Here is a 19,315-nt window from a genome sequence, read left to right as displayed (position 1 = left end):
GTACATTTTGTATGTATACAGTACAAGTTATATTATTTGTTGTGCGTTCCCATAATTAACAAAATCGATTAACTTGTGTTAATACACATCCAATAATATAATAATAAACACATCGCACAGTAATACTATTACAGGTTTGTGTGTAGAAGTTGTACATATACAAAACAATACTTACAATTGGGTCATAACTGATAATAATGTCAAGTGGTAATAACTTGAAGACGTTGATTGTACCTCTCTGTAACAAAGATAGTACCAACACTGTTGACTGCTATACCAAGGATGTTACTGAATTGTCCTTTGACTTCCATATGTTCCAAACTTAATAATCAACTGGTGGGTGGGGCTGAACACTGTGAGGGTGTTTCTATCATCATCAGTTATTATATAATCATCAGGAGTAAGACAAATAGCATATGGATAGTTACAATTGATCTTCTTAATAAAGTGACCATCTTCACTAAACACAATTATTCCTCCACTACTACCATAGTCAGTCACATACACTTGGTCACTGCTGTCTAAGGAAATATAACGTGGATCCTGAAACTGTCCTGGATTAGATCCTTTGGAGCCAAATTTCAATAAAATTTTATTATCGTTATCAAAAACTTGAACTCTACAATTACTATGGTCCACCACATATAGTAAACCTTTACTATTAAATGTTAGTCCTTGAGGATTAGTGAATTGGCCATCTCCACTGCCATAGGAGCCAAACTTTGATAGGTAGTCTCCTTGTAGAGTAAACTTCTTCACCACATGATCATCATACTCACTGACTGCTATCACATTGTGACCTACAGCTACACCTCTAGGATTGTTCAGTTTACTATCTCCACTTCCTTGACCAAATGATTTGACCAACTTCATATCTTTATTTAGTATCACTACATCTTTATTGGTTTTGTCTACCACAACAACATCATCATTAGTGGTGGTGGTAATATCCCAAGGCCACTGAAACTTCTTCCCTCCATATTGTGTGATCAATTGACAATTTTGTACTTCAATTTTAGTGTAGTCTCTCAATGTTGTTGTCACTCTAAAACAATACACAATTGTGTTAGTCAATATTACCACAACAACAAGGACACAACTAATTTTGTTGTTTATGAACAGTTAGTAAGCCAGACAAGCACCCATACATGGTGTAGGGGTACAAGTCTAATTTCTTAATATTACATGATAATTGTATGTCTTGAGGAGGTAGGATATGTGTTGTGTGATTCTTGCTTTAACTACATATACTTGGTATTTCACATGAATCTCAATAACTACAGTAGCGTAAGTCGCCAATTATCGGCACCACTTCATCACGCAATTGTAATTCCTTATTTCAATGGTGTACCAACTTCTGGTTTGAACTATCTCTTGGCGCACCAAATTTAATTATTTCACGTGAGTGAGCATCTTGTTATAAGGAAAATCACAATGCCTATTGTGTGCCAATTATCAGCATGGGGTACCTATTATTGGCAACTGTACTTCCGTAATTGACCAAATATCGGCACAATGTGAGATTTTGTGTATAACTCCATGATGCCTCCTTGGTTCTTCATGTGGGAGGTGCAGTCCTTGGATAGCTCCATTTCACAAAGTTTTACGAAGATGAAGCCAGCTGTTCGAAAGATATTCAGGTTAGACACAAAAGCATACTGGTTTCCAATATTGTACACAATTCCATGGTTAACCTGTATAGCACTTTAACAACAATAATCACTGAATGAAAATGATTGTAAGAAATGTTTTAGAGGGTATAACAGCCCATTGTGGTACTGAGTAGCCTCCATATACCCGGTAGCCTCTATACTTTACAAGTGCCGATAATTGGTACCTGTCAATAATTGGCGACTTATGCTACAAAACTAGTAAAATATACAGGGTTTGTTGGGGCCAACAAATATGTGACCCACTGAGTGAAAATTGGCCACTGTCTAGCATTATAACTCCAAGACTATTCATCATAAAAGACTGAAACTTTGGCTGTCCACTCCTTTGTTACTAGACAGAGAAACAGTAAAATGAAATTCGAGGAATGTGTGAAAACTGCCGGTTTTTGCTGAGCAGGTAGCTCTTCACAGTTCACATAACCTTCAAGGTTATACATTGTTTGTTACACCCTCTCCTTTGTTGGGAAACTCATCAAGTCACTAGCTATTTGTGTGGATAACAGTACAAATCCTTGAAGCTTATTATGATAAACATCATGTAAATATCTACTGAGTACCAATGAAACAAATTGTTTGCTAGTTTTGTATTTTCACTATTTGAAATGTCAAATACCTGTTAAGCAGTAGACCTGGTGTACATCAAACCATTAAATTAAGCATAATGCTCTCCACTGGTTCAGCACACCCAGGGGCGTACGCAGGAATTCTGAAAAGGGGTTTCCACTACAGCTAAGTGACTGTTATATTAGAGTAGTTTATATTACCTGACTGCTCTATTAGAGTATCTCAATCTTTTCACCAAAATCATAATTCAGAACAATTGCTATCATGTTCAAACTATTATTTAGCTAAGATAAAAGTTTAAAATGTGTCCTGGTACATGATAGATTCCAGGTTCTGGAAACCTGAAGTTTCAATTTCTTAATGTTTCAAGTAGTGTGTAAAATCTAAAAGGGTTTCCTGAAACCCCTGGAAACCCCCCTGACACCACAAAATTTGAAGCAGCAAACGTGCATGTTGATCACCTTGAAATTTGGTGTTCATTACCACAAAGTCATATTCTAAGTTTGGCACAAATTCAGATAAATAATTTATTCAGAGTTATTCAGAGTTCTATTAGAGTATCTCAATCTTTTCACCAAAATCATAATTCAGAACAATTGCTATCATGTTCAAACTATTATTTAGCTAAGATAAAAGTTTAAAATGTGTCCTGGTACATGATAGATTCCAGGTTCTGGAAACCTGAAGTTTCAATTTCTTAATGTTTCAAGTAGTGTGTAAAATCTAAAAGGGTTTCCTGAAACCCCTGGAAACCCCCCTGACACCACAAAATTTGAAGCAGCAAACGTGCATGTTGATCACCTTGAAATTTGGTGTTCATTACCACAAAGTCATATTCTAAGTTTGGCACAAATCCATGTAAAAGGGACAGATATTTGTCACACCTACTGTAGATGGTAAACCACTTATGACAATACGTTGAAACTCACCCTGTGGATAGCTAGGTTAACCATCATAGCTAAAACCCTTTGTGGTTTAAAACAAGATACAAAGAATAAACCGACATGGTGTAAATTACTGGGTCAAAATACCCTTATATAGCTATAGATCATGTACAATCACTTAGAATTTTAAAAATGTATTTGTCACTTGAGTAGTCCCTCATTTTACAGCCATTGATTATCCGAACATTTTGTTATCCAAACTGTGGAAATGATGGAACTATTGGAGAATTTTGTATGGAGTTCTGTATTATAAATTTCTATTTTCCAAACTTTTCAATTATCTGAACTCACTCAGAGCCCAACAAGTTCAGATAATGGAGAGAACACTGTATACATACCTTATTCCCTAATCCTTCACCACTGAACTGCTGCTTAGTTTCTACCTTTTAATTAAAATTCTAAATATAATTTCATAAATCTAACAACGGAAAATCTAGAACATTCCATGTGTGTTCTATTAAAAGTGCTCGAACAAGTATGTCTTTTATTAGAGTATAATTAATAAATGGTCAAACAAAACCCAACACAAAAGAATTGTAACTTCTGCCTTCCATAATCATCATTGTACGTACATCTGTAGATATGGACTATTCAAAAGTCAGTTTTTAGCAAAAGTCCACTAAATTCACTTGCTATTTTATTAAATATATACATAGGTGGTGTATCATGCAATGCACAAAAACACATTTAATTATTAAGCCACAAGTCTGGTTATTGTGACATAAGACAAAGAACTGGTTACACACTTTACAATGGAAAAGGCTGATAAAAAGTTAAAGTCTACTGAGCGGGTGACAATACCTAGCTCTCCTTGTCAACCTCGTAAGTGTTACAAGATTACTGGATAAGACTGAGTCAAATATGCTCAAAATTTTGCCCAAAATGCTAGTTTCAGGAATTTCCAAAAATTTTCACCTATTATACTTTTTCAGTGTTCCTATTATGCTTGCATTATGCTTCAACATTTGTTACAATTATCTTGGAACATTTTAATCAGTGAATGCTCTATTACAGTATTTCACTATAAAGTGACTGTTCTATTAGAGAGTATTGGTCTAAGGAGCTATGTACAATGCATTTGAGTGCTCTATTGCAGTTTCGTATCGATCTATTTTCATGGAATTAAGCTCCATAGCTTGAAAACACTCCAGCTTATTATGCCTTTATTATTATTTTATTTGTAATTGCTCCATTATGTTTGACGATTCTGCGATATCTAGTTAATGTTACAGAGTGTGTGTGTGTGTGTGTGTGTGTGTGTGTGTGTGTGTGTGTGTGTGTGTGTGTGTGTGTGTGTGTGTGTGTGTGTGTGTGTGTGTGTGTGTGTGTGTGTGTGTGTGTGTGTGAATGAACGTGTTGATTATGCTGGCATATTAATTTTGATGAGGACCTATTACAGAAGCATTCTACTGAAAAATGAGTGAAGCTGTTGCCTGCAATGTACATGCTTTACACTATTGAAGTTCACACTTAGTGTGTTGTGCGGCCAAGAAAGCCAGTACTCCAGGTGAGTATATTTACAGGAAACGATTTTCATGCATACATAGCTCTGTGCTCCCTTCTCGAATTGGAATCATTGTTACTGCAAATGGGCTCCCCCTTCAGTACCCCACATATCAAATTTTGAGCAAGATTGCTTAATGCACTCGTGAAATATAAGCATTTGACTGAATTTTTTGTTCAGGGGGCTCAGGAGGCTTAGATGATTCTTTTCGTACACTTTACAAAAACCATTATAAAATGCAAATGCATAGCTCAATTTTAATGAGCTTTGGTATACTAAGAACGTATTGCTGCACAATCACATACCAAGTTTGGTGCAAATCTCTGACGATTATTAAAAGCTGACTTGTTGTCAAACCTACAGGGTAAACCACTTATGGGAATAACTTAAATCGGTGCGTATAGGTTGACCATCATAGCTCAAACCCTTTGTGGTTTAAAATAAATCACATTGATAGCTATAGAGTTACAAGGCAAAAATCAAACAACTGTAAATCGCGGGGTCAAAATACTCTACTAGAACAGTCATCGTGAAGTAAAAAAGTGTATGAAAAATGTCAAAAAACTTACCAGTGTTTGAACCAGGGAACTCCATACTAGGAGCTCATTGATTCTGTAGGACGAGGGAGCATGTAACTCCGCATACTCACAACGTAAACAGCAAAATTCAAACATGGCGGACATTTCTTAACATAGTATATTCCTTATATAGTAAAAGTTGTATCGTAGGGCAAAGAATTACATAATAATCATGCCACAAATATGCAGCGCTTGGATTAATTCATAAAAGAAAGAGATGGCAAGGAAGGAAACATCAAGGAAAGGGCTTAACTAATGGAGTGAAATAGTGACAAGATGTTTTGGAGACTGCTAGGAAACATTTTTGCTTACGGTGTAATGTAAGTGGGCCGGCTATCAGTCCACGGTGGCAGCACAGAGTATCTGCAGTAAATACTGTAGGAATCAAGTTTCATCGCTCACTGCTGGAGCAAGAAGACTACAGTATTGTGCTAGTAGTAATGGGTTTAACGAGCATGCACGGTATGTATTTATCCTTATACGGTTACTGTTTAAATTACTATTAATAAATTGCGATGCCATGTTTGAATTTCGCCATTTACGGAGCTACATGTTCCCTCGTCCTATGGACTTGATGAGCTCCTGTCCATACTGAACATCCAAATCTTTAACCACTTAGCCACTGCTAACACGGCTGTTCACCTCACTTAATTTCTACTATATAAATGCTAATATCTATCTAATCCAAAACAGCCAAGCTGTAAAAAAAGAGTGCGGCCCTGAGAAAGGCTATGGTGAAAAAAGATGCGAAATCCAAGGTGGCGGCCAAGAAATGGCTGTGATGGTAGGTTTAGTGTTGCACCGCTTCTCAAACGGAGGATTCCAGACCCTTTCCAAATAGTGATTGCGTGGGCGGCCGATAAATATACACAGCCTATTATAGCCCTGCAGCCACACTATTCACACATAAACAAGCCTAAATAGTTATAAACAGGTACAGCAAATAAATGTTTACCACTTACCACTGCATTCACTGCTTTCTTTTAATACTGTCACATGTTTATTACTGTCGTTAATGATTGATTGTGGGTTTAGGTTATCGGCAAATAACTTCCTCTTTGTAGCCGATACCGATACTTGCAAAATCACCTTAAATCGGCTGTTACCGATTATTCAACCGATTATCGGTGCAACTCTAGGTAGGTTAATGGTAAAAATTTTAATAACGACAATTCAGGTGAATTTTGTGCCAAGACCAAGCGGCACCAAATTCACCTCAATTGTTGTTATTAAAATTTTTACCATTAACCTACCATCACAGCCATTTCTTGGCCGCCACCTTGGATTTCACATCTTTTTTCACCATAACCTTTCTCAGGGCCGCACTCTTTTTTTACAGCTTGGCTGTTTTGGATTAGATTTCACTTCTTTTTGTATTTGTATACCCCAAAGTCGGCCATAAAGCCGGCCTATGGCCGGCTTTAGGGCTTTCTAACCTGTCATTTTTTCTTTACTACAGGAAGAAGAAAAGATGAAGCAGGGTGATTCTTTGTAGCTAACCTCTCTGCAGGGTGATCCTTCTAGCTGATCTCTCTACCGGATTACTTGTTTGTAGCTGAACTCTCTACAGGGTGATTTGTTTGTAGCTGAACTCTCTACAAGGTGACTTCTTCTAGCTGATCTTTCTACAGGGTGATTTGTTTGTAGCTGAATTCTCTACAGGGCGATTTGTTTGCAGCTAAACTGCTACAATGTAACTTCTTCTAGCTGAACTCTCTACGGGTGGCTTGTTTCTAGCTGATCTCTCTACAGGGTGACTTGTTTCTAGCTGAACTCTCTACAGGGCGATTTGTTTGTAGCTGAATTCTCTACAGGGCAATTTGTTTGCAGCTGAATTCTCTACATGGTAGTTTCTTTGTAGCTGAACTCTCTACAATGTGACTTCTTCTAGTTGAACTCTCTACAGGGTGACTTGTTTCTAGCTGATCTCTCTATAGTGTAACTTGTTTCTAGCTGAACTCCCTACAGGGTGATTTGTTTGTAGCTGAACTCTCTACAATGTAACTTCTTCTAGCTGAACTCTCTACTGGGTGACTTGTTTGTAGTTGAACCCTCTACAGGGTGATTTGTTTGTAGCTGAACTCTCTACAAGGTAACTTCTTCTAGCTGATCTTTCTACAGGGTGATTTGTTTGTCTCTACAGGGAAATTTGTTTGCAGCTGAACTCTCTACATGGTAGTTTCTTTGTAGCTGAACTCTCTACAATGTAACTTCTTCTAGCTGAACTCTCTACAGGGTGACTTGCTTCTAGCTGAACTCTCTACAGGGTGATTTGTTTGTAGCTGAACTCTCTACAAGGTAACTTCTTCTATCTGATCTTTCTACAGGGTGATTTGTTTGTAGCTGAATTCTCTACAGGGCAATTTGTTTGCAGTTGAACTCTGTACATGGTAGTTTCTTTGTAGCTGAACTCTCTACAATGTAACTTCTTCTAGCTGAACTCTCTACAAGGTGACTTGTTTCTAGCTGATCTCTCTACATTGTAACTTCTTCTAGCTGAACTCTCTACAGGATGACTTGTTTCTAGCTGATCTCTGTACAGGGTGACTTGTTCCTAGCTGAACTCTCTACAGGTGATTTGTTTGCAGCTGAACTCTCTTACATGGTGGTTTCTTTGTAGCTGAACTCTCTACAAAGTGACTTCTTCAAGCTGATCTATCTACAGGATGACTTGTTTCTAACTGAACTCTCTACAGTGTGATCTGTTCATAGCGGAACTTTCTACTGGGTGATTTGTTTGCAGCTAAACTCTTTGCATGATTGTTTCTTTGTAACTGAACTCTCTACAAGGTAACTTCTTCTAGCTGATCTCTCTACAGGGCAATTTTTTTTGTAGCTGAATTCTCTACAGGGTGATTTATTTGAGCTGAACTCTCTACATGATGGCTTCTTTGTAGCTGAACTCTCTATTAGGTACCTTCTTCTAGATGATCTGACTACGGGGTTACTTGTTTGTAGCTGAATTCCCTACAGAATAACTTGCAATGTAATATAACTGAGTAATTATACATGCAGCTGAATGCTTTATTAGGGTGACTGTTCTATTAGAGTATCTCGATCTCGCATTTGCTGCATGTAGTTGCCTTTCGAATCATAACTCAGTGATTTGTAATCCTGCTACTGCAAGAACTTTCTATGATGATTATTCCAGCTACATACTGATTTTCAGCTCGTTGCTCTAAGCGGTTTGCCTGGTAGACACAAAAACTAATAGTTTTTTATTCATAAAAATCGATCGCGTAATTTTAACACAGGTTGGGTTTTGTTTCATATCTCCATGGTCTTTATCCCGATTCCTTTCAAACCACAAAAAGGCACTCCTACGATGGTTGCTCCATCTACATATCAATTTTCAACTGATTCCTCCAAGGAGTTTACCCTGTAGGTGTGACAGACCTTCGACCTTATTTTACGCAAATAATCAGTCATAACTCCGTGAATGTTCATCGGATTCCTACCAAAGTTGGTACGGAGATCCGCCTTAATGAGCCCTTTAAGTGTGCCAAATTTCAGCCCAATCCGAGCATGCATTCGTGTTTTATGGCAAATTTTGCGAAGTGTGCGAAATGAAGATGAAGAAGAAAAAAAACGAAGAAATTAAAACGAAATTTTGTTCGCTCGTATCTCGGAAAAGCTGGAGCGATTTTCTTCAAATTTGGTATGTAGACTCCCCTAATTGGGCGGCACGTCTCTAGAAAATTTGGTTACAACCAGATAAGGAATCACAGAGCTACATAGGTGTGAAAATTGCGTTTTCTTTCTTCCTGTTAATATACTCACGGTGTGGCGCGCCAGCTTCTTGGGCCGCACGACACACTATTGTGTGTCTTGATTCAATAGTAAGAGTTCATTATTTCATAGATGGAAAAAATTGGTCTAGAACATTCCGTGTATTCTATTAGAAATCCTCAAAAAATGTGTGTTCTATTAGAACATTACAAATAAATTCTGTATTCTGTAATACAATACTATTACAACTTCTCTAGTATTCCATTGAATCAAAGCCAATAATATTATAGCCATTTTGGTACAGATTGGCGGGGTTGTACACTACTATTAAGACCTACTTGTGCCAATCATGGGCCAATCTTCATATTTGTATGAGTAGAGTAATCAGTACACAGATACAGATCACACTCTATAAGAAAGGCCAGTGATTTTTCTAGAAATCCAACCCAGAGGGTGTAAAGAAGGGTCTGGAGGTGCTTTCCAAGTTGATAATTCCAATTTTTTTTGTTAGAGTAAGTAGTCGGTAACTCTAATAGAGCAGGCACTATTTTATTGTTTACGTGATTCATGAAGCAGCCAAATGGGCAAAGTAAGCTAAAAGTATTACTGTCTATTCGGAAGGGGAAAACCATGGGAAATAAGAAATAAATATTATTGCGCGCATAATTGGTTAGAAGTTTTAGCACACATAGTATAATATAAAACCATATTAGGCTGGTGTGTAGTCATGACTACACTAGTTATCTGCTTGACCACCTAAAAAATCAGATGCTGTGAGTGCTGCTTCTAAAACTGCATTCCCATCAATGCTATCCCTTGTTTTAAGTAATAACCCATGCAAGTGATTTGTCTGATATGTGCACCCATGCTCTCAGGTCAGGCCTGAGAGCATGGGTGCACATATCAGACAAATCACGAGGGCACGTGATACAACTGATACATATTATGCCACTTAGCCTGCAGTAGATTAATCACTCAAACCAATACGAGCTAGACCAACCACTGAATTTATTATATAGACCACCTTGTGAATTTTGATTATGGAACAGCAGTAACTAACGTTGTGACTACGTTTGTTAACATGAATGGGCAAGTCCAGGGTTCTATCCAGAAATTCTTGAGTGGTGGCCTAAAAGTTAACATGAACTGATATGCTGTGTGTTATATTAGGGCATATTGCACATGTAACAGTGATATATGTAAGAATTGTACTGGACAGATTTAAGAGGGTACTGGTCAGATTTTAGAGGCACTGGTCGCCACTGCTGGCCAGTGTGGGAAGAACCCTGCAAGTCCTAACAGTATTACGAAAAAGTTCAATCAAGTGATTTTACAAGTATTTTAAAGTCACTGCATTGTTTTACAGACTGCTCACAACATTTATTAAACATCTACAAGTACACAGAAAAATTTGGAATTTTCAACTAGAGTAGGGACCACAGCACATCGATAAAAAGTACTGAAACAAGCTGGAGTAGTGTACAATATTAAATCACAGTAAAACAATAAGAAGTGTTATATCCCTACTGTGCTCAAGATACCATAATGGAAAAATGCACAGTAGGGATATAACATTACTTATTGCTTTACAGTGATTTAATATCATGCATTACTCCAGCTTGTTTCAGTAATTTTTATCGATGTGCTATGGTCCCTACTCTAGTTGAAAATTCCTGTATACTTGTTTGTTAACTTTTTTGTAAATAATTATCTGGTGAACCCACGCATACCGCATCTGAAATGGCGCCGCGCGCCCCACACCCCAATTATCATCTGAAAAGTGAAGTATCCATTACGCTTCGTTGTCAGCAATGTTCAACCCATTACGCAGCATTTCGAGTCAAGAACTGTTCGAAAAGCACCTCTGCAATCCACGCATACCGAAAGAAAGAAATGGTGCCACGTGCCCCAGTTATATCAATTATTGTCTGAAAAGTGAAGTATCCATTACGCTTCGTTGTTGGCTATGTTCAACCTGTTACACAGCAGTACAAATCAAGAATTGTTTGAAAAGCACCTCTACTATCAAAAAGCCACTATGACAAATACGGACAATTTCCTTTACTAAGGGAAGCCATCACATGCTATCACCAAATCGACACTTTTTGCTGTTAGCAAAGATGAATGGGACACAAAGGAGGACACTGGTAAGTCCATGAAAAATGCATTGTACGTACTGCGGTGTGCCAAAAGGCACCTGTTGGGCTGAAGCGACATCGACCAGTGAAAAAATCAAGCCCATAGCCTTAGCCGTTATCGAGTTACGCTTGTCAAAAGGCATCAGTCAGTTACTAGCCAGTCAGTCAGTTACTAGAAAATTCCGTTAAATAATTTTTTGTAAAAAAAAAGTCCGTAGCAACTTGTTGAAAGCGTTTCAGGTCGATCTGATAGCTTGTTTGGGCTTAGTTTACCTAACCAATACTGCCTCATCAAAATCGAGGCTGTTTTTTTGGGTGATATTATTTCGTGGGCCACGCCTACTCCTTTTGGTCCCTACTATGTATGATAGGAGTATGCTTTGCTGTAAAGTGTTTCCTCATGTTACTTGAAAAGTGGGCGTGTCTGTATTCGAAAATGCAGCAAACCACTTGTGAATATGCCATAGCAGTAGTTCTCACCTCTTAAACCAATGTTTCTCAACTCATAGGATAGCAAGGGTGACAAATCACTTCATCTGAGTGTGTAGGATGCAAAATTGGATGCATGGTTTTCATCATATGATCAATGATACATTAACAATCGATTTCGGCTTGAGTTTTTATATAAAGAAATTGGCGGTACTATTCCCACATCAAGGCCATGGTAAATGTAAAATGTACCATAGCCAGCCATGGTTTAACTTAAATGTACCATAGCCAGCTAGGGTTTATAAGATATGTACCCTGAAATTTGCTTTCGAAGTTAGGTGGCTTCATGGTACATATGATAAGTTATATCACAGCAGGAGTACAATGTATCAGGAGTCCCAAGGTGAAGCCAAGATCAGTAGAAAGTTCCACTGAACCAAAATTTTGTAACGATCTATTGAAAGCATTTAGGGTCATACTGGGCTTGGGTATACCTGCCCAAGCGCCAGGATGGTATTGTGAAGCTGGTATTTGGGTGATTTGTTTGAAGAATCAAACCTCCGTGATCCCTATGGTTTCATTGCATGAAGAAGGAAGAAGACTAGCTTGATTGAAGCTAAAAGGAAAGACAAGGCGCAAACTAGTCGGAACCCCTAAAGGCACATCCCACAGGTGAGTTTGTTATTGTGGCATAGAATGGTGGCTGCACGCTGTTTCTTTTGGCCTCCAGTCTTGTGACTGTGGTCAGGTAGGCAGGCTGGCAGTGAGACTAAAATCCAAGTCTTAGCAATTTTTACTATATCCGGCCGCCTTTTAGCGTTTTCTTGTTTTTAATGCTGTATTTGAAGTTAGATGTAGTAGTTGTAACATGGGCATGAGTGATTCGTCTGAAATATATGCATGAGCACGAGGGCGCAGCCTGAGTGTGTATATTTCAAGAAAATCACGATTGCCCATGTTATAACTAAGATATTCCACTTGGGTGACTCAACTGCAAGTGTGGGAAACTACAGGAATGCTTTGCGAGTGTATTTATATGGGACAATGTGAATTTTGATTGTGGATGACGTCACAAGAAGGCACTACTGAGAGGCCGAACGTAAGTGTACTGACACGAGTGTACAGATTGCTTCAATTGTGGGTATGCAATTAAACACAGGAAGCCCAAATGCAAGCTGAACAGCTCATAATGAAGCTTAAGTACACTATAAAGTACTTACTATACTAGCCATGAATAAACTAAAGCAGTGAATATGTATACAGCACTATAATGGCCTAGTCAATTAAGCACCACACCTAGTCACTATGGGTGTGTGGTGTCAAAACAGCAATATGTCTATAATATAAAGATTCAAATGCACTAAAGCATTTACTTTGCTAGCCACGACAAGGCCGGAGGAGATGGTCCGGTTGGTCAGGCCTGAGCCAGACCAATAATCTGGAGCTGAACCAACTAGCTGACCAGCTTGAACTATATTACTCTCGTGCAATCTCTGGACGATCATATCTACACATAGCTACGTACATTTTACAGATGTTGTTGAAAATGCATGACACGAGTAGTTACCTAGTTTCTCAGTCTAACTAAAGCACAAAATTACACGTATAGTACTTCCAATTACCTTACAGTACAGCATAGCATTCGTATTGTTTCGTATAGAAATGATTGTGGATTCTACGTATGGTATCACGTATGCTGAAAGTTGGCATTTATCACGTGTAAGGCAGGTGCCTTCTTTGATTCTAAACCAGCACACTTATATCACAATTCAATCTTCAGAAAATAATCATTAGCATTTCTTGGCTTGTCTCTCTTTGCTTCTTTTACTGGGCAAAGGGCTGGCAGTGACAAACCAGGTGACTCATTCCGCGGCAAGAAGCTGTACACTCATACATTACATGGCGGCCATCTGGATGAGATTTTGAGTAGAAATCACTCCTCTTCAACTACCCACTCGTCCTGTCGAGATACTGAGCGAACTCTCAGCCTTACCCATATCTCTATTAATATGCGCCATTTTCGAATACTGATTGGTCTCGTGACTGTCCACCAGTATATTTACATGATGATCCGTTCACTTCATACAAACCAACATAATAGTAGTATAATGCATTTTTGTAGCTGTGTAGCCTTTTATTGTAGCTGTGTGAATTCACTGTATACAGCTAGCTGCCTAGTCGATACATTATAGCCTAGCTATAATAAGGGGCCATGCTGCATGGGTTCCCTGTGAAATTTGGGGGAAAATTTGCAAGTTGCTAGCTAGTTTTGCTTTAAAATTTAGCATCAATTTTAAATTTTAAGGCATTTTCGAGCCTTTAAATTGCAAAGATTCTGCAGCTCCTGGGGGTTGCACCCCCAGACCCCCCTTGAACTTCTAATTGCTATAACTAAATGAACACTAGCTGAGCCATACAGCAAGTTTCATGCTGTGTCCCCTGTATGCCAGGTCTACAATTTCCTACCTATTATACATAGTAAAGAAAGTCTGAAGAGCAACAGATAGGCTTGAGTATATATATATAGCTAGCTAGCAGTGAAATATCACTAAAATTGCATATCTAAGTGTCTAGTTTTCAAACATTTCCTGTGGGGGCATGCCCCCAGACCCCCCTATAATGCTTGTGCTTTGCACTTCACAGAGTGTGCTTCGCACACTGTGCAGCAATTCCTCTCTCGGCAATTTCAACATTATAGTCAATGGCCTGACCAACTCAATTTTCCCTCCTCCAGCCCTGCATGAATAAACTAAAGTAGTGAATATGTTTACCAAATCAATTAAGTGCTATGCCCATGTAACTAGAATGCAAATCACAACAGCAATATAAACTATTTGTTTTATACAGTAGCATCTGAAGATCGATTGTGGTTTTAATAGCGTGGGCTAATAGCCATCAAAACGTTGTCCATACGTTAAAACGTCATTAATACGTTACTATGCTTCAACACGCAATGTTAGAAAACTTGCGATTGTGGGATGGAGTTTATATTGTTATCATTTTTGTACTAAGTTAAGCCAACTAACTTCGCTATTGGGAAAGTAAGTTATTATATTAAGTTAAATACTTAGAACTGTAAGCTACCAACCTATTTCAACGTAGCAGTAGTAGCTTTGCTGTTCCATGGTCTGTTCAAAGGCTGATACGCGGTGGGTAGAAATACGCATCCACAATCGCCCAAACAATTATTTTGTGCCTTCATTATCCTTTAGTAACAACCAACTACTCTATCTTAGCCTATGTACTAAGCTTAGCAACCTCTACAAAACCGAGTCCCACAATACAAAGCTCTATGTCGCTCAATATAACGAGTCAAAGCGCATTGATTCTTTGAACTGGCTGGGTATCAAAGTCATTGGCAAACCGCTTTCCCATGATATTGCCCGGGCAATATCTTGATATTGCAATATGCGAGTTAAACACCGAGCGGCGCCTTTGAACGCCCACGCTAAAGTGGTATATGGACTAATACTACTCTGTTAATGTGATTTTCATTTTGTAAGATGTCTCTAGGATGATTCTGAAAATGGCATTAAAGAAGGCTTGGGGGATCCCTACTTAAGATGGCGTTGAAATAATCAAATGAAGCCTTACAAGGCTAATGTGACATCATGTTTGTAGCCATTCACGAAAAAACACGGAAAACTATAAAACAAAGCAAAGCATTTTGAAATATTGAAAGAACCAGCTCTATCAGACTGTCAGGCTACTATTGTTGATACAAGTAATGATATTCACATACTGCAGTAACTTCATCACCTTGTCAAAACTCTGGTAACTTCACAGGTGAACAACACCATCGCGTGATTTTTACAGAGCGTGCCCTGGCTAGCTACACTGTCTCACAGTTCGCAAAATAACTTTATATTTATGTACTGTAGACCCCCAAAATTTGGCAGAGGCACTGGGGAAGCATTTCTTTATAGGGCTACGGTTTGATGTTTCGAGATTCGCTCTTGAGGTATGTGTTATCCCATGTTGAAAGATGCGGGTTTGCATTTTAACGTTGTTATTGTTAAAATAGAATCCATACAGTTGTTCTACAAGGTGAGAAACCATAAGAGCCAAAACAGCTTAGTGCTAGGTTGTTTCTAGGTGGAGTTATTTTAAAAATCGGCTCGTAAGTTCAGAGTTTAATAGGCATGAAATTAAAGTAGGTTATTTCACGAAACTTGGCGTGTTAAGCTACAACATTACAGACCATCATAACAATCCTTTAGACCTAGGCTACATGGTTCACAAGTGGAGTTCTCCATCACCCTAAAATAGCTAATTAAGTGTGTGGGTTAATAATTATTTTAATTGCGACAAAAGGGCATTGTACGGCTTCACATAAGTACTTCAGTGCCACCTTTACTACAGTATAGCGGGAAATTTTCGAAAGGTTAAAATTTTGAAAGAGTGCTTGATTGGAAATTCGAAAAAATATTTTCGAAACAATACCTCTTTTCCGTGCTGTACAGTTGGTAATTAATTCAAGGAGGAAGCTAACAGTGGTTGCGTTGATCACATACATAGCTAGAATTTGCTGCTTTGATTGTTCAGTATAGCTAGATAAACACCCAATCTGGCTTTGAGAGAATCTCGTATAGCTATCCTAGGGTCTTCCTTTGTAGGTTGATTGGTTGATTTTGTCTCAGTAGCCTGCAGATTGAGCCATAGCTAAGTATATGGCATTTTTCAGCCCTTATAGCTAGATGTTTGCTGATAATTATAGTCTTTCCTAGTAATTTCTGGTCTCTCGAGCTCTTATAGGCTTCAAGACTCATTGTGTCATTCGTGCTCACTGATATGTGTGCGCGTGGTAGCTATAGCTACATTACTTGTGTGTGGCCCAGTGCCTAGCTATAATGCATTAGGCCTATAGCTAACTGATATTAGTAGAAAATATGCATGCGTGTACTCGCAAAAATCATTTATATATACCTATCTATACTTTCTTTCATTGTCACTTCAAAGCTGGGATGTACTATTTTTGAAAAAATATTTTCAAAAACACATAGTTATTTTCGAAAAGCCTTTTGAAAATTTCCTGCTATACGGTATTTGATAAATCTACACTAATAGGCAAGGACAGAACACACTGTCTAGCTAACAATCAGTAATCAGATCAATTTTATTAACTACACCAAATAGGTGTATGATTTTTAAGAAGTAATATAAAAATTGCCAGAGATGTCTACCAGTAAGTGTTGTATTTGTAATCAGGCCCATATGCAGGGTTTTCAAAGGGGGGGGGGGGGTTGTTTTGAAGTGGTAGGTATCGGATCATGCTGGGGTATGGGGCGCAATCCGCAGAGCTGAAAGGTTGTTTGTGTGTTGCATTAGGCCTCTGACAATTTCTACATCATATTTGACCATCTCAGCAAAAGCCACCTAGTTCGTGAAAGATAAAATTTAAAATTTTGGTGAAATCAATCAAATTATGCACGCTACGAAGAAAAGTTATGCAAGTTTTAATTGAATTATTATACTGAGGAAAGTCAATTAATCCTATACACCATCTTATTTGCCTGGTCATGGAGAGTGCAAAACTCTTTGCTTCGTTTCTATAGCTCCAATGGTATGCATGTTACATGCCCTTGTGCTAGAAGATAGTCTTCATTTTTTTCAATAAAATCACCAGTATGTGCAAGTTACACGGCTAAAATTTCATTGATTTGCCAATATCCATGGTGAATATTTATACAAACCCCAGACTAATACAAACAGAAATTATGAATGCAAATGTTAGCACCTGTAGTTTATTTTCAGTACAGTCACTGCACAAATCAATTTCCTTGCCATTCTTACTTATGTCTAGTACTATAATTCCAAAACTACTCACCACAATAAGCTTAAATTTTGGTGATCTATCCTTGAACACCGTAAATAATGCTAAGAAAATAAAAGACATTGGTGAATCAAACTAGGAAGGTTTTGTGGAGATGGTCATCCATTGCATGCTTCAGACACCTTGCAGTTAAGTCAATACATTAAAACTTACTTAAATGGACTTCCTGGGATGGATTCATCTCCTACTAGCACAGACAAGGTGTGGACACCGCCAACTCTGGGAGTATAGGAGACTTCATAGTGATCATTGCCAGTATCTTTGATGGTAGCTAGTTCCGTAATGTGAGGTTTACCACGGTAGTGAACTTCAACTGTGATAAAATCTGCAACATTTGGTACCCCTTGACCATTTGAATCATTGACTTTAATAGAAAAGGTGGTTGCACCATTCTTCTTAAAAGGAAACATGTTTTTCATGTCTTTTACGGTACATTTTTGTGTATCAATAGGTGTAAATGTTCCTAAGCGAGAGAATCTTTTCTTCACCTGATGACTGCCATAAAATTGTATCTTCTCTTGCTCATCAACTACTGGATTTAGGTTTGCATTGGTTTTCATTTCTTTCAATTTATTTCTTCGCTCCAACATTGATCTCTTCATGGCCAACACATCTTTGCTAACACCTCGTTGTAGTTTGTCATCGATGAAACTCCAGCAGCTCTTCAATTGGCTTAATAAAAAACACAGTTCATCTTCCTGTACTGTTAAACCTTTAACCTTTCCCTCTGTATCCTGTGTGATCTGTTGTTGTAACTGTCTCTTTCGTTCATCTAGGGCAGCATGAAGGGTATGAAAGGCATCATCCAACCTGTGAAAGTTTTCTTCTTTCCTGTTCTTCACATCTTGTCTTTTGCTCTTTACTCCATTGATGGCTCCTTCTACTTCATCTATTAGTTGCTGGATACCAGGAAGAGCTTCCTGCAGTGTCTTCTTCTCACCATCAACAACATCAGAGATCACATCATAGTCATGGTCCTTGTGTTTCTTGATGATGCAGTCTCGACAGGTCAACACCTCTTCACACCTGCAGTACAACTCTAGTGGTTTGGTAGGGTGGACGGGACACATCTCAACCTTCTCTGGTATGATGGATGGAATATCAGTAGTACTGCCTTCCCTCAATTCATCAAGTGAGCGGATTTTGTGCCCACTGGTATTCTTCAGTCGTCGATGTGACTTCTCACAAAAATCACACAGAAATATAGCACACTCGCTGCACGAAGAAACTGCTGCTTCTCCTTCCTCGCAACTTTGGCAGATGGGGGTGACCTTACTGCTCGCTTGCTCTTGTAGACGCACGATCTCCACCAGACGAACGGCTGAAAAATGCGATGGTAACCCTTCTACAGCACGTGGAGTAGATAGCGCAACCTTTCCTCTGCACAATGGACACTCGAGCTCGTGTTTCGAAGCCTCCAAGTATGGCAATCGACCCAACCATTCTTTAAGGCAGTCAGTACAAAATGAATGAAGACAAGGGAGTATCTTGGGGTCATTTAGAAGATCTTGGCAAATTGCACAAGTGAGCTCTTCCTTCACCTTTTCCCATTTAGTCGCCATGTTTTTATCGGACGTGTCGGTTTGCAAAATTATTTTAGAATGTTCTCGTAGCTACTTATGATTATGATTACTTATGTTGCATGCAGCTGCAGCTGGGGGTAGGACATGACGTCACGATAAATTGCGTGACGTACCCGTGCTGTACATTTTGCCATAGGTCCGTCTTTTTGCAGATGATATTCTTAATTACAAAACAATTAAAACACCACAAGACCATAAAATACTTCAAGATGATTTAAACTCACTAACAAGATGGGCAACTGACTGGATGATGGAATTCAGTAGCAGATCATAGCTAATGACTTGCCCAATAAAGCAACAATGGTGAAAATGCAGATAGCAAGTTAATGCAGACACTCAT

At 38.5% G+C, this 19,315-nt stretch overlaps 1 protein-coding gene and 1 pseudogene across 1 annotated transcript; one reads left to right on the top strand and one right to left on the bottom strand.

Moving 5' to 3' along the window:
* Positions 1–24: 24 nt before the first annotated feature.
* LOC136254096 (E3 ubiquitin-protein ligase TRIM71-like) lies at positions 25–18,976 on the bottom strand. The gene is made up of 2 exons (XM_066046756.1): positions 17,546–18,976; positions 25–1,045 (listed from the first exon to the last, which is right to left on the bottom strand). Exons 1-2 carry the CDS (start codon positions 18,952–18,954, stop codon positions 286–288), a joined length of 2,169 nt encoding a protein of 722 aa, XP_065902828.1. The 5' UTR covers positions 18,955–18,976; the 3' UTR covers positions 25–285.
* Positions 1,402–19,315, top strand: part of LOC136254097 (splicing factor 3A subunit 2-like) — a 51,506-nt pseudogene continuing 33,592 nt past the window's right edge.

This window comes from Dysidea avara, chromosome 4 (genome assembly GCF_963678975.1).
Source record: "Dysidea avara chromosome 4, odDysAvar1.4, whole genome shotgun sequence".
Classification (NCBI taxonomy): Eukaryota; Metazoa; Porifera; class Demospongiae; order Dictyoceratida; family Dysideidae; genus Dysidea; species Dysidea avara.
Note: the sequence above shows the minus strand (reverse complement) of the source record. Positions and strands in the feature narration are given on the sequence as shown.

Bases quoted from the DNA above. Each gene is read 5' to 3' on its own strand.
- LOC136254096 (XM_066046756.1), bottom strand. From the start codon at position 18,954: ATGGCGACTAAATGGGAAAAGGTGAAGGAAGAGCTCACTTGTGCAATT. The intron at 1,046-17,545 runs GTAAGTTTTAAT...GTATTGTTTTAG, and splicing joins ATCCCAGGAAGTCCATTTAA to AGTGACAACAACATTGAGAG.